Raw genomic sequence first — 12,466 nt, 5'->3', positions numbered from 1 at the left:
TTTTATTTCTGAGGGGAGGCTGGACTGGTGTTAGCTTCACACAGACCTCCTGGTGTTTTCCTGGTGTTGCAGTTTGGAGTTCTGACGCTGTTCGGCGCTCCCGCACAGTGTGTGCAGATAGCGCGTCCTGTCCGGTGAAACGCGCTCTGTGAGCTCCCCCCCCTACAGAAAGCCACCATTCAGCATTTCAGCCCTGACACCGGAGCGCACGCACAGGCATGCAGGCATCCACGGAGGCGCACTGACAGGTCAGACGGGATGGACGCCTCAGCGCCGCACCATGAAACTGGGGTTTGTCTGGTGGGAGACGCAGAGGCTGAAGGCGTGAGGAGGAGCACCACACCGTCAGTTTCTATCTAATTGCTGCCTTCTTACAGCCTGAGAGGTGCAGCCTGCCGCCTGTCAGTAATCCGTTCGCCGGCAGGAGCAGGGAAAGCCCCTTAGACTGAGAGACTTGAAGTGCGAGAGAGTTGATGAGAGCGCGCTGCGATATTTGGAGCATTTGACCTGCCTGTGGAGGCTGAAATTGACTGACTGTGCTGGCTCTGAAGGCTGTGTAGTTATTAAAGCTGCCGGGATTCCACTTCGCATCATGAGCAGACCAACAAATGGTAAGAAATGTGTAAGTGTGTGTATGTGCGGTGGGTCTTGGGGGTTCTAGCTAATCAATATCGTGTCCTGGGAGGATTTAACGTGAAATAGACGCAAACAGTCCATCACAGAGGTTATTGATCACAGAGTCATTTATTGCATTTCATCTTGCAATCAGATTTCTTCTTTCTTTATTAAGTATCGTAAGCAGTGGGGTCTTAAATGATGAAGGTAGAAGAGGAATCAGAGTCTATCATAGTTCCTGCCCTGGAGGAGAAGAAGCCTGCAGTCTTTGACAGCATGAAGACAATAGAGCAAGGTGGTCAACACGGTCTAAATATAGAAGCACATAAAGCCAGTCTTTTAATAATGTGAAACCACCAAATCCCAAATTTAATTTTCCATAAAAAAACAAATGAGCCTGACAGCAGTTAAAGACTTGGAGTCGCTGCTTCCTCCTCCATGCAGCCTTTATACGTCCCACCTGAGGGAGATATTCTAACCTTATAAAGCTCTGGTGGGGATGAGGTGGTACACAGTTCTAACCCCGTCAGTGTGGCAGAGGGGCTCTGGCTGAGTGACTGTAACCCCTTCCATCTCCCACAGAAACCAAACGGGATTATGTTTTATCTGACTGCTTTGGTTCACTCTGTGAGAGCCTATTGGTTTTCATCCAGACTGTTAACCCATTGAGGTCACAGGTCAGAGTAATATGTGGTGCTGTCAAAGACTGAAGGAGAAACGCTCCGTCAGACTTTGAAGTCATTCAGATGCAGGAGAATGAGTGTATAACTTGTGTGTGTTAAAATCAACTATCATCTGGAATGTTTTGTCTTTTTTATTAGTATAAGGAGTAACTTTTGAGTCCTTAAATATTAGAGAGAAGCTTCCTGTCCAAATTGAATGAAAATCACACATAACAGGATCAAAGAGACAAAAAGTGTGACGACTGAAGCACCGATGGAGTCAAAAATGTTTCCAACCAGCTCCTTATCCACAGCTCTTTTGATCTCGCAGTCTTCCATTTCCTAACCTGAAGGGACAACTTATAGGTTAGCGTTTTAGATGTTATTTCATCTTTTTCATTTTAGCAGTATAAGATGACTGACAGCTCAAAACAAACCAGTATTCAGACAATACACAGGAAACAGACTGAATCACACATTTACTGTACTGTACATGGCACGTGCTTCATTTCCAGAAAGTAAAACGGCATCTGAACCTGCTAATAATAACAAAGACACACAGAAATAACACATTCCTCTCGCAGCCACTCACAGGTGGCTCAGCTCTTTCTATGTCTGCTGTTCCAGTCCTTGTGCTGCCATCTGGCTACAGAACCAATGCCAGCCTCTGCGATGCACACACACATGCACACACATTTTGAGGATACAACATTGTTGTCCCACTTTTGCCTTTTTCTTTTTTTTCCTGTGAACGTGTATATATCCACAGCTCTTACTCTGTGTGCCCCCCCCCTGCTGTCATCAGCTTAACCTGCCAGCATGTTGTGTTTGCTGCAATTGCGTAACACTGGGATGCAATAGCATTAACAGAATACAGTAGATTTGTTGCTCAGACTGTTGCACAGCGTGTTGAGCGCCACGGACTGTCCTTGGAAATCAAAATTAAATGAGACACAGCCAGATAATTCTGTTCATTCCATGTTTCTTTTGTTGTGTCAGCCCACAATGACGCAGACAAAGAAGAACGTGCACGAGTGTGTTTCTAGAGAGCATAAAGAAAGAACTTGTTTCACTAAGAGGGATTTGACCAGTTTCATAATCGAGGATGAAAGAAGTGTAATCCCAAAAAGATCCACAGTGACCTTTTCTGTCTCTAGTAGCACGTATATCAGGATTAGTCAAAGCTTTACATGAAGGACAAGTTGCAAGTTAAAGTGCATTCCTGTGGAAAACGTTCAAGAGAACTGCGAATGTTCTTAGGAGCAAACATCCCACCAGGTTGACCCCAAGGTCATACAATACAGCACAAAGAGAAACTGCAGTAAATCAAAGAGCTACAGGCCTTAGGCAGCATATTAAATGTTAAAGTTCATAACAGTACAATTAGGAGAAGACCGAACGAGTATGGCTTGTGTGGAAGGAGGCAGGAAAAAGGTCATTTTTAAAAAATGGCTGCACGGCACAGCACCCCGCTTATAGAGGACCAAACACCTCATACCAGCTGTCAAGCACGGTGGTGGAGGGCTGATGATCTGGGCTTGTTCTGCAGCCACAGGACCTGGGCACCTTGTAGTCATTGAGGCCACCATGAACTCCTCTGGATACCAAAGTGTTCGAGGGTCAGATGTGAGGCCGTCTGTCCGACAGCTAAAGCTGGGCTGAAACTGGAATCATGCAACAGTTCGATGACCTCAGCAAACCTACAGCACAATGAGTTAAAAGGAAAAGAATCCAGGTGTTGCAGTGATGCAGTCAAAGTCCAGAACTCAACCTGCGCATTAACAGGTGTCTGGCAGTTTTTTTGGATTTTGGTATTTGTCAAATAAAGACACACTGTAATATATATGGTGTGTTGTTTTTACCTACTTTTAAGAGCTGATTATAACCAGATGTTATTTTTCACTGGCGTTTGGAATTGTCGTCACGTGACTGTAAGTTAGTATGAAAACATCAAATTAAGAACACTTAATCTTGAATGGCTTTTTATGGATGGCTTATTGGCATGGTTACTTACAGTTGATATAGAACCTGGAAGGTAGGAACTTTCTGGTATGCTGGCTTAGATAAAACTACGTTTTTAATCTTGTTTGAGTTTAGACCATGCTGCAATGTGCTTTGTTCAGGCAAACTGGATTTAAAGCACATTAGACATGGTTTTGTATATTAGATGTTTGATGCAACTGGAATGAAGCCCAGCAAATGCTTTATCCATTCATGTCGTTCATTGACTGCGGCATTGGCTGCCATCCTCTGAAATAGTTGGATGGTCTGGCCTGGGACCCGTGCCGATAGATGGAAAGGTTTAAACATTTATACATAAATTATACGACATAAATGGCATTTTACATCCTGAACCGTAAAAGACATTCAAAGCTGGCAAAAAGCCATGAGAATGGAACTTTCTGTCTGTCTTTCTGCCCGTCTCCCTTGTTAAGAACGGGTTTAAGGCTGATATTCTTGTGTAGAGTAACAGACTTTCCAGGATTTCCAGGAACACCACTGGTTAAAAAGCTAATCGCTGAGCCATTTTACTCTTCTGGGAACCTTAAGCCAAGAAGCCATGGGATTATTCTGTGTGTTTATCTGTTTTGGTGTTGCTACTGTTGAACTGTTTTCTGGCTAATTGATCCACTCAACATGGAGACACAGCAGGGATCTGTCCGAAGGATTCAAACGTCCTGCAGCCAAAGGTTGCAAAAAAAAAAAAGAAGCAGCTCAGATCTATGCTGCTGATTGATGGGTTTTGTTCTTAAAGGTGGGGTAGGGGATCTTTTTCTGGAACATTTTTTTACATTTTGCTTGAAATACTCTTTCACACCCCCATTGCAACCAATTAATTAAACGTTTTGACACAAATATGAAAAGTTTTAGTGGCCTCTAGAATGTACAATCTAGGAAAAACAGTATCCAATCATTGTGAACGGACCGTTCACAAGGACAAGGGGTTAAAAAATAAAAAATAAAAAATAAAAATTGTTTTTTTTTAAATTGATCCACTCAAATAATAGTTCGAACGAATGTGCTATTTTATTGCCCCCATCCAAAAAAAATAAACCCATTAATCCCAAAGGGATATTATAAATTGAAAATCATTTGAGTCGATCTGTCATGATAATCCAAAGTTATCTTTATTTTTGCTGATTTTGAGTGATTCCACACTCGTGAAAGGTTGTTTAAAAAATGCACCAGCCGTCTTTTCTGTTTGAGGCTGTTGCTTCACTTTTCTTTATCCCACTTTGATCTGTTTGAATTCCCAGAAGAAAAAGATGAATGAACGACTTGAAAATGGCAACAAACGACCTTTTTTTTTAAAACTCTTCTCTTCTTCCAGTTCACTACCAGTCAGGTCTCTATGGAGGAAACAACAACAGCAGCTCTCCTCTCTCCAGCCGTGGAAATTCTCCCATTGTGTGCGAACGCTGTGGGAAGGTTTGTCGTGGCGAGGTAGTGCGTGTAAAGAGCACGCACTTTCATGTCCACTGCTTCACCTGCCAAGGTAAAAAAAAGAAACACACACAAGCATCCTTATGATCATCCTCCTGAGTACATACTCACATGTTTCCACTCTGTCTTGGACTCATACAAAATATTTTATGTCGGTTTATTTTCCAGTCTAAACTAATGCATGGCTTTCAATGTGTGGATTACACCCAAATCAATTTGCTTGATTAAATATTGAATTATGGCCAGTACTCAGACAAGCGGGAACCAGCACAAGTGAAACATTAGTAGCCTCTGTACTCACTGAAATAAAAGCTTAACTATGACTATACCAGGATTAAAGCCAGGATGTAAGCCAATTACAAAGTGTATTATATGAGAAAAAAAAAGCACACAGAAGCATCAGAAAACGTTGTCATCACCACAGACCAAAGATGACTTGTGGGATCTGTGCATCGTTGAAAAGGGGGGAAAAGTTAACACAATTTAAACATTAGAGCTCAGCAGCAGCTGCGGCACAGTGTTGTACTTTAGAACACCTAAACAGAAATCCAGAGATGATCAGGACTAAAGTTAACTGAGCCCGGAACAACACCATGACAACACCATGACTTTAATTGGTTGAAACCAAGTCCAGGCCAGGGGTGGGTGAGAAGACGTCCAGACAAAGACCTGAGACAGACAACCTCTGAAGCGGTATTCCTTGGCTTTGGAAGAGACTTTTGAAGTGCCATACGGACTGCTAACGTTAGCTTGCTAGTTTTCCTAATGTCACTTACAAGTGCTGGTAAAAGCTTGATACGATTATATGTGCATCTTTCTTTGAGTGCATGTAAAATGGTGAGCGTTATTAGCAATGACAAGACTTTTAAAGTATGTTATTGGTTATATTTCATGCAGGACACATTCGAACACAGACTATCGGATGATGCACAGGCTTTTTACTGATATCACCTTAGGTCTTCTGCCTGATCCTAAAACGAAACCCTGAGATGACAGAAGCATTTTTTGAATCATGTTCATATATGGCTCATTCTTTCCTTGACAGAGCTTCAAAGAGCTTCCTCAGAGATGCCTTCCAGTTCGCAGGATCTTTTAATGGTATTATGTCCAATAGCCTGATTTTACATTGGGAAACATTATTCAGAAATTGGTCCATAATTTGTAGATGCAGATTTTACAGATTGCTGAGCCTTTGCCTATCCTTACTCTTAAGAGACTCTGCCTCTCAAAGGTGCTCTTTTTTTCTGTTAAATCATGTTGCCAGTTAACCAAATTAGCGGCAGCATGTCCTCCCTGTGATTGCACAGTAGTGTGGTGGTTGGCACTGTCGCATCACGGCAAGAAGATTAGAATGTTACCTTTTTGGTAGGAAGTTTGCATGCACGGGTTATCTTTGGATTTTTTGTTTCCCAGAGAAAATATGTCTTTTGCAACAGAGACCTAGTTGAGGTTAATTTCTAGTTTATGGTTAGAGCCATAAGCTAACACAATATCTTATTGAATTAGTTTAGGCATGTTAGTAACATGGATAGCATGTTACACAAGCTAATGGGTTGTCAGCCTTGGTATTATCGTTGCCAGCCTGGAAATGCTAATGGCCTGCCTCTACACGCTAATGCTTGGTAGAGGCAGTAGATTATCCAATGAACAGCTACGATAGTGGCATGTGTTATCATTAGGTCAGATCAGGTAAGGCCTACTCAGTTACCAGTGTTGGCTTATTATTGGTTAGAGTAATAGCTGCCTTTTGCAGGGACATAGCCTCCTACTACACATATATAGCCTCGGCTGATTGCTCAGTACAGCACCATACCTTTCACCTCATGGCAGCTCAGACAGTGTCCAGCACCCAAAGTGAGTCTGGAAATAAATAATTATTCTAACAGCTGTTTCATTTTTGTACAATTTACTTTTCCCACCTTTTGTTGCCTCCATCCAATACTGGAGTGGCTAATTGGGAGCATCTAGAGAGGATGCTGATAAGATGGGCCATTCCGGTGTAATCTCCATTGCTACTTTTGAGTTAATCAATCGTTCAATCAATCGTATGGCTGAGAAGCGGTTGTAGCTCTCTATCCCTCGTTGAACTTGATCTGTCAGAGAGAAATGATGCCAACAAACACAGACAAGCCCCTTCAGGAGCAGCGTATCACCCTGATGTTGGTGTTGCTGGTGAGTCTTGGGCTTTTATCACTGTATGAGTTGCAAGTTGTGCTCCTCATGGCTCTGAAGGTGCTTTTCTGGCAGTAACTAAAATTCCTTTGTGTACACATGTATTGCTTTGACAGTGTGCTTGCTTATTATGCTGGCCTTGTACAAGATTCACTGAATGCTATCAGCTACTTATTCCTATTCCAAACTATCAAAGGTAGTAGAGACCATAGAGTCTGACTTCTGTCTTCACATTTGGTTAAATTAATCCCTTGATGTAGAGATAAAAGCACTTTGAAAAGGAGAAAAATGACAAAATAAAGATGGCCGAAACGGCGCAGGTGACTGAAAAATGAAGAGGTGTGAGAAGTATGAAACTACAATACAGCTCCCGTCGAGCTTCTGATGACATTTCCACATGCTCGCAAAAAGCAAGGTCAAATCTCAGGTCACTGAATTTTCTTCAAATAGAATGTGAACTATGAAGAGGAAAGATTTAAGCACAATGTGCATGTCATATAACAACACCCCGTCATGCTTTGGCAGCCTTTGAGCAGCACATATTTTTGCTGAGTAGCTTGATGATCCTGAAATCAGCCCTGACGAACTTGACAGCTGCAGGTCGGCTGCAGGCTTAACAGGTTGGATCCCAGTTTAAGCAATAAATGTGAATATGAGTTATTGCAGTTTGTTAGAGAACAAACACAAAAAAAATTCAAATCTATCTGTTCAGAAGCTTCTGGTATTTACATTGTAAATGAAAGTGGCACAGCTCTGACTATCAGAATAAGTTGGACCAATCAATTGGATTTTTTAAATACTCGTTAAATACATCGATTCAAAGCGTGTCTTCAAACACAAAGTTGTTCTCGCTGAGAGAAGCTTACATATTCCTTTTTTTTTCTTCTTTTTTTTTGCCAAAATAATTTCTTCAAGCTTTAGTCTGCAGAGAGGTACCAGAAAGGGTTGCCCACTTTCACCCTCACTTTTTGCCATCTTCATCGAACCTTTAGCAGCTGCTATCAGACAAAATGGAAATATTAAAGACATCCATCCCAAAAATATTGAACATAAAATGAGTCTTTATGCTGATGATGTATTACTTTTCCTTCAGAACTCAGAGACATCTCTCACTCACACGATCACACTCATAAATAAATTCTCAGCACTTTCTGAATACTCTATCAACTGGTCTAAGACCACAGTTCTGCCCATCAACTGTAGTTTCAAGAATATACCTGCTATCACTTTACACTCAGGAAATATTAGATACTTAGGCATAAACATTTCCTCCAGGCTGTCAGAGCTAACAAAGCTAAATTATGTTCAACTCTTAAAGACAGTAGAGGATGATCTCACTCGTTGGAAGTCATTACCCATATCACTAATGGGGAGAGTCGCTACCATTAAAATGATGGTATTACCAAAAGTTAACTATTTGTTTTCAGTGATCCCCATAAAACCATCCGCTACTTGGTTTAAGTCACTAGATTCATGCATCTCCAAATTTATGTGGAAAAACAAACCACCACGTATTAGTTTAAAAACTCCACAGAAGACCAGGGACAGTGGTGGATTAGATTTACCTCATTTTCAGCACTATTTCTTAGCCAATAGGTTACAATATATATCAAAATGGTTTAAATCTAGCCCACTAGATGAACCATGGATAAATATAGAACAAGCTTTATGTGATAATATGGAAATCTCGGACCTGCCACTTATTAGTCCAAATGTAAAACATCACAAATGCTTCAAAAGCATTAACATCAGCACCTCTCTGACAGCCTGGTGGGAATTTCTTAAAATTACAAAGTCCTCACTTCTCCCGTGTAAACTTACACCCACCTGGAACAATCCTGACATCCTACAAAACAAAAAAATGCTAAACTTTACTCTATGGAAGAACAAAGAAATAAAACATCTGGAACATGTTGTCCAAAATGGAAATTTTATTTCATTCGATGCGCTCATATCACAACATGGGTTAGGAAGCAATACATTTCTAGAATACCAACAACTTAAATCTATAATAACTAAGAAATATATCCTCCAACAACCAGACTTACAACTCCCCATTAGGGTAGCAGAATTTTTAAGCTTCTGCAGACCAAAACTGCTATCAAAAATGTATAAATTACTGTCTAAGATGGATGACACAATTTCTTAACCATCCTCAAAATGGGAGGCAGATCTATCCCTCAGTTCTAATTCTAACCATAACTTCTGGACACAAATATGTTTGAACACCTTCAGAATGACTCGAAATCCTAATTTGCAGCTCATACAATACAAAATCCTTCACAGAACACATTATACAGGACAAAGGATGTTCAGGATGGATCTAACACACTCAAATATCTGCTTACATTGCACAGATAACACACCTTATAATTATGCACACGCTTTATGGTTTTGTGCGCCTGTCCAGAAGTTTTGGCTTGACGTCTGTGAGGACCTATCAACATGGCTAAAGTGTAGTATTCCTGCATGCCCCACACTGTGCATACTGGGTGACTTGGACAACATCAACATGGAAATTAACTCCGCACACATGGTCCTCACAGTGCTATGTATCGCAAAGAAAACTATTCTCATGAACTGGAAATCAAAGAGGAATCTGTGTATTAACCAGTTTAGAAATTTTCTTTTAGATTATATTAGCATGGAAACAATGTCTGCCTCCTCAAAAGATCAACTGGCTGAATTTCATTCTCTCTGGTCCCCGCTGATTAGCTTTATCACATAGTGGGGGTGGTGTGTTGCTGTCCCGCCGCTCCGGGCGGTCGGTTGGGTGCTGGGGAGGACTGTGTGTCTGGCCTGGTTGGCAGATTGGGGGACTTGTGGGTGGAGCTGTCTTGCGGTTTTGGGCGTGGTCTCTTGGTGGGCATTGGGGGGGTGGTCGCTGGCTCTGGGTCGGGTGGCCGCGCCGCTCTGGCGTGGGGTGTAGTGCTGGGCCGCCGTGCAGGTGGGTCGGTGCGGGTCCTGGTGTCGGGCTGGTTGCTCTGGGGTCTCTGATGTGCCTGCAGGCTGTTCTTTGTTAGGGTGCGGTGGGGTGTGGCGGTGCTTCTCCCCTGTTGGGGGCAGCTTGGGTGGGCCTGGGTGATGGTGGATCTCAGGCCCAGGCTGCTATGACTGGAGTGATTGTGTGTTTTGTTTTGTTTTGTTTTGTTTTGTTTTGTTTTGTTTTGTTTTGTTTTGTTTTGTTTTGTTTTGTTTTGTTTTGTTTTGTTTTGTTTTGTTTTGTTTTGTTTTGTTTTGTTTTGTTTGTTTTTTTCTTTTCTTTATTTGTAGGGGCCGTCTGGAGTGGGGCGGGTGGTTGCCTTCGGGTTGCCAAGTGGCTCCCCGAATACGCTGCGGGCCCCGAACCTGGTGAACATCGAGCCCTCCTGCTCTGTCGCGGATCCCAGGAAACAGGGGTGCCTATTGCAGCCATTATGTGGCTGCCCACTCCGGACACACACACACACACACACACACACATTAGGTTTTGGGGGGTGATAGCACTGAGTGGTATCTGGTGGGCGGGGCTCTTTGGGTATGTAGGCTGCCCGGAGGGCCACGCTCCCAGTTCCATAAGGTTGCTTGCCCCTCAATTTTAAATGCTCACTATTAGAAAATATCAAAGAGCCAGAGGGGGGAGGGGAGGGGTCTTCCCGCACCCCTGTTGCCTGGTTGCTGCCTGGGGCGGGGGGGCCAGGAGTAGTAGTTGTCCTGCTGGTTTGGGGTCTGTGGTGGCTGGGGGGCTGTTGGCCCCCGGATGTGCCCACTGCGCCACACTGAGTTGGGGGATGGATGCATGTGCTGTACGAGTGTTTGTGGATGTGTTTCTTTTTCTTTTTTTTTTTTGTATGTATGTATTTATTTATTTATTTTTTTCTTACATGATTTATGGGGTGACTGGGTCTGGGTCTGGGTCTGGGTCCTGCTGTCCTCTGGCCTGCTTGTGCTGTTCCTGATGGGGGGGGGGGGGGGGGGGGCATTGCCTCTCCCCGCTGCTCGCGGCCTCACCCACCTGTGGGCACGTCTTGACTCCCTGGCGCTTGCCCAGGGGCACTGGCCCACTGCGGTTGGCTGTCTGGGGCGCTCGGGTGTTGGGCGGGGCCCCTGCCGGGGGGTTTTGGTGGCGCTCGGGCTCACGGGGGCCGGTTCCGGTGCGCGGCCCATGTCTGGGTGGCGGGGGCCTGGCTGGGCTGGTAGGCTGCCACCTCTGGTCGCCGGGGGGGCTCTGCCCGATGCTTGTGGGGGCTCTGTCCGGGGGCTTCCTCTGCTGTCTTCTGCAGGGATGCGTGGTTGTCCCTATGGTGGGCTTCCCGGGTTCTGTGTTCCTTGGGGGCTGTTGGTGGCCTGGGTCTGGGGGCCCTCTCGGCCTGCTTTTGATTGCTGGGGGGGGGGGGGGGGGTTGTGGCCCTTTACACTGATATTTAAGCATGGTTATTATGTGGGACCATCTATGTGTATTGCATGTTCATGCACACACACACACACACACACACACACACGCACACACACACACACACACACACACACACACACACACACACCCCACACACACACGCACACATATTTTCTTTAATTAATTTACGCTTAATTTATTTTGCATATTTATCTATCCTATTTATTATCAACATATTAAATTGGGGATTTTTCAAAAGGCTTAGACAGGCTGGATATACATAGTTAGATACTGTAGCTGGCTAGTTAGATATAGAACTACACAATTTAGTAACTAAATGTGTATTGATACTTTAAATAAGTGTTTGATACGTTTTGCTTTATTTTACAACAGCATTTAACCTACAGAAATAAAATGCAGATGATGGTGTGTTCAACTTAGCCTACCTCCACATGTTTTACAGTCATTAAGTCCGCCGTGGGCAATACTGAAGTCACTATTGCATACAGTGCACCTCGCCACGGTGTCATCATTCTTCACCTTCACTACACATGGATACACTTTAGTATATTCTGCTGTAAAATGAGTCTTAAGGGCAGATTATAGTTCTGCGTCTATCGTCTTGACGTGTTGCTTTGCTCTGGTCGCGAACCACTTTTCATGTTATGGTTCTGCAACCTCGGTCTGGAATTTCTAGGGACGCACAGCAGTTTCCCCTCGCGAGAATTTCGGTGGGCGGTGACGAGAACTTCGACGGCGCCGGCGGAAGTGTTTATCTTTCAAAAAAAAAAAAGTGTATGCAAGATATGGATCTGGAGTTGCTCGACATCAAAGAAGAACAGCTTCTTTTATTGGAGTTGGCGAAAATGCAAAGGAGGAAGCCACACAGACAACCGGAAATTCACACCGAGGACCAATCACAGCCGCTTTTGTCTGCGCACTTCCGTTGGTGGTCTGCGTGCGTCTGTCGCGTAGTCAGGATTTTTCTGAGGTGCACGAGGACGCGCGCAGAGCCTTGTGTGTTGATTGGTTGTATTCCGTGTGCCAAACAAATCAGATGCTGTGACGGGCGGGGCAATACTCATGAACTCAAAGTGGCGAGAGCGAGAGCAGAAGACGTGTTCAGCACCAAACGGCTGCAAAATTTGTGTGAAAATTATATAAACTTATCGGTGGAAATTTATGGAAAATATGGCCG

General features: G+C 43.7%; 1 protein-coding gene across 4 annotated transcripts in view; it reads left to right on the top strand.

Moving 5' to 3' along the window:
- The first annotated feature begins 203 nt into the window (after positions 1-203).
- LOC142401421 (actin-binding LIM protein 3-like) overlaps positions 204-12,466 on the top strand; it is a 56,861-nt gene continuing 44,598 nt past the window's right edge. For all 4 annotated transcript variants that reach the window (XM_075486833.1, XM_075486831.1, XM_075486832.1 and 1 more), the window contains exons 1-2: positions 204-611; positions 4,609-4,773. In XM_075486833.1, the coding sequence (XP_075342948.1) occupies positions 593-611; positions 4,609-4,773 (184 nt within the window). In that variant the 5' untranslated portion in view covers positions 204-592. The remainder of the gene's footprint in view (positions 612-4,608; positions 4,774-12,466) is intronic.

This window comes from Odontesthes bonariensis, chromosome 16 (assembly GCF_027942865.1).
Source record: "Odontesthes bonariensis isolate fOdoBon6 chromosome 16, fOdoBon6.hap1, whole genome shotgun sequence".
NCBI lineage: Eukaryota > Metazoa > Chordata > Actinopteri > Atheriniformes > Atherinopsidae > Odontesthes > Odontesthes bonariensis.
This window is presented reverse-complemented; position numbering and strand designations above follow the sequence as displayed.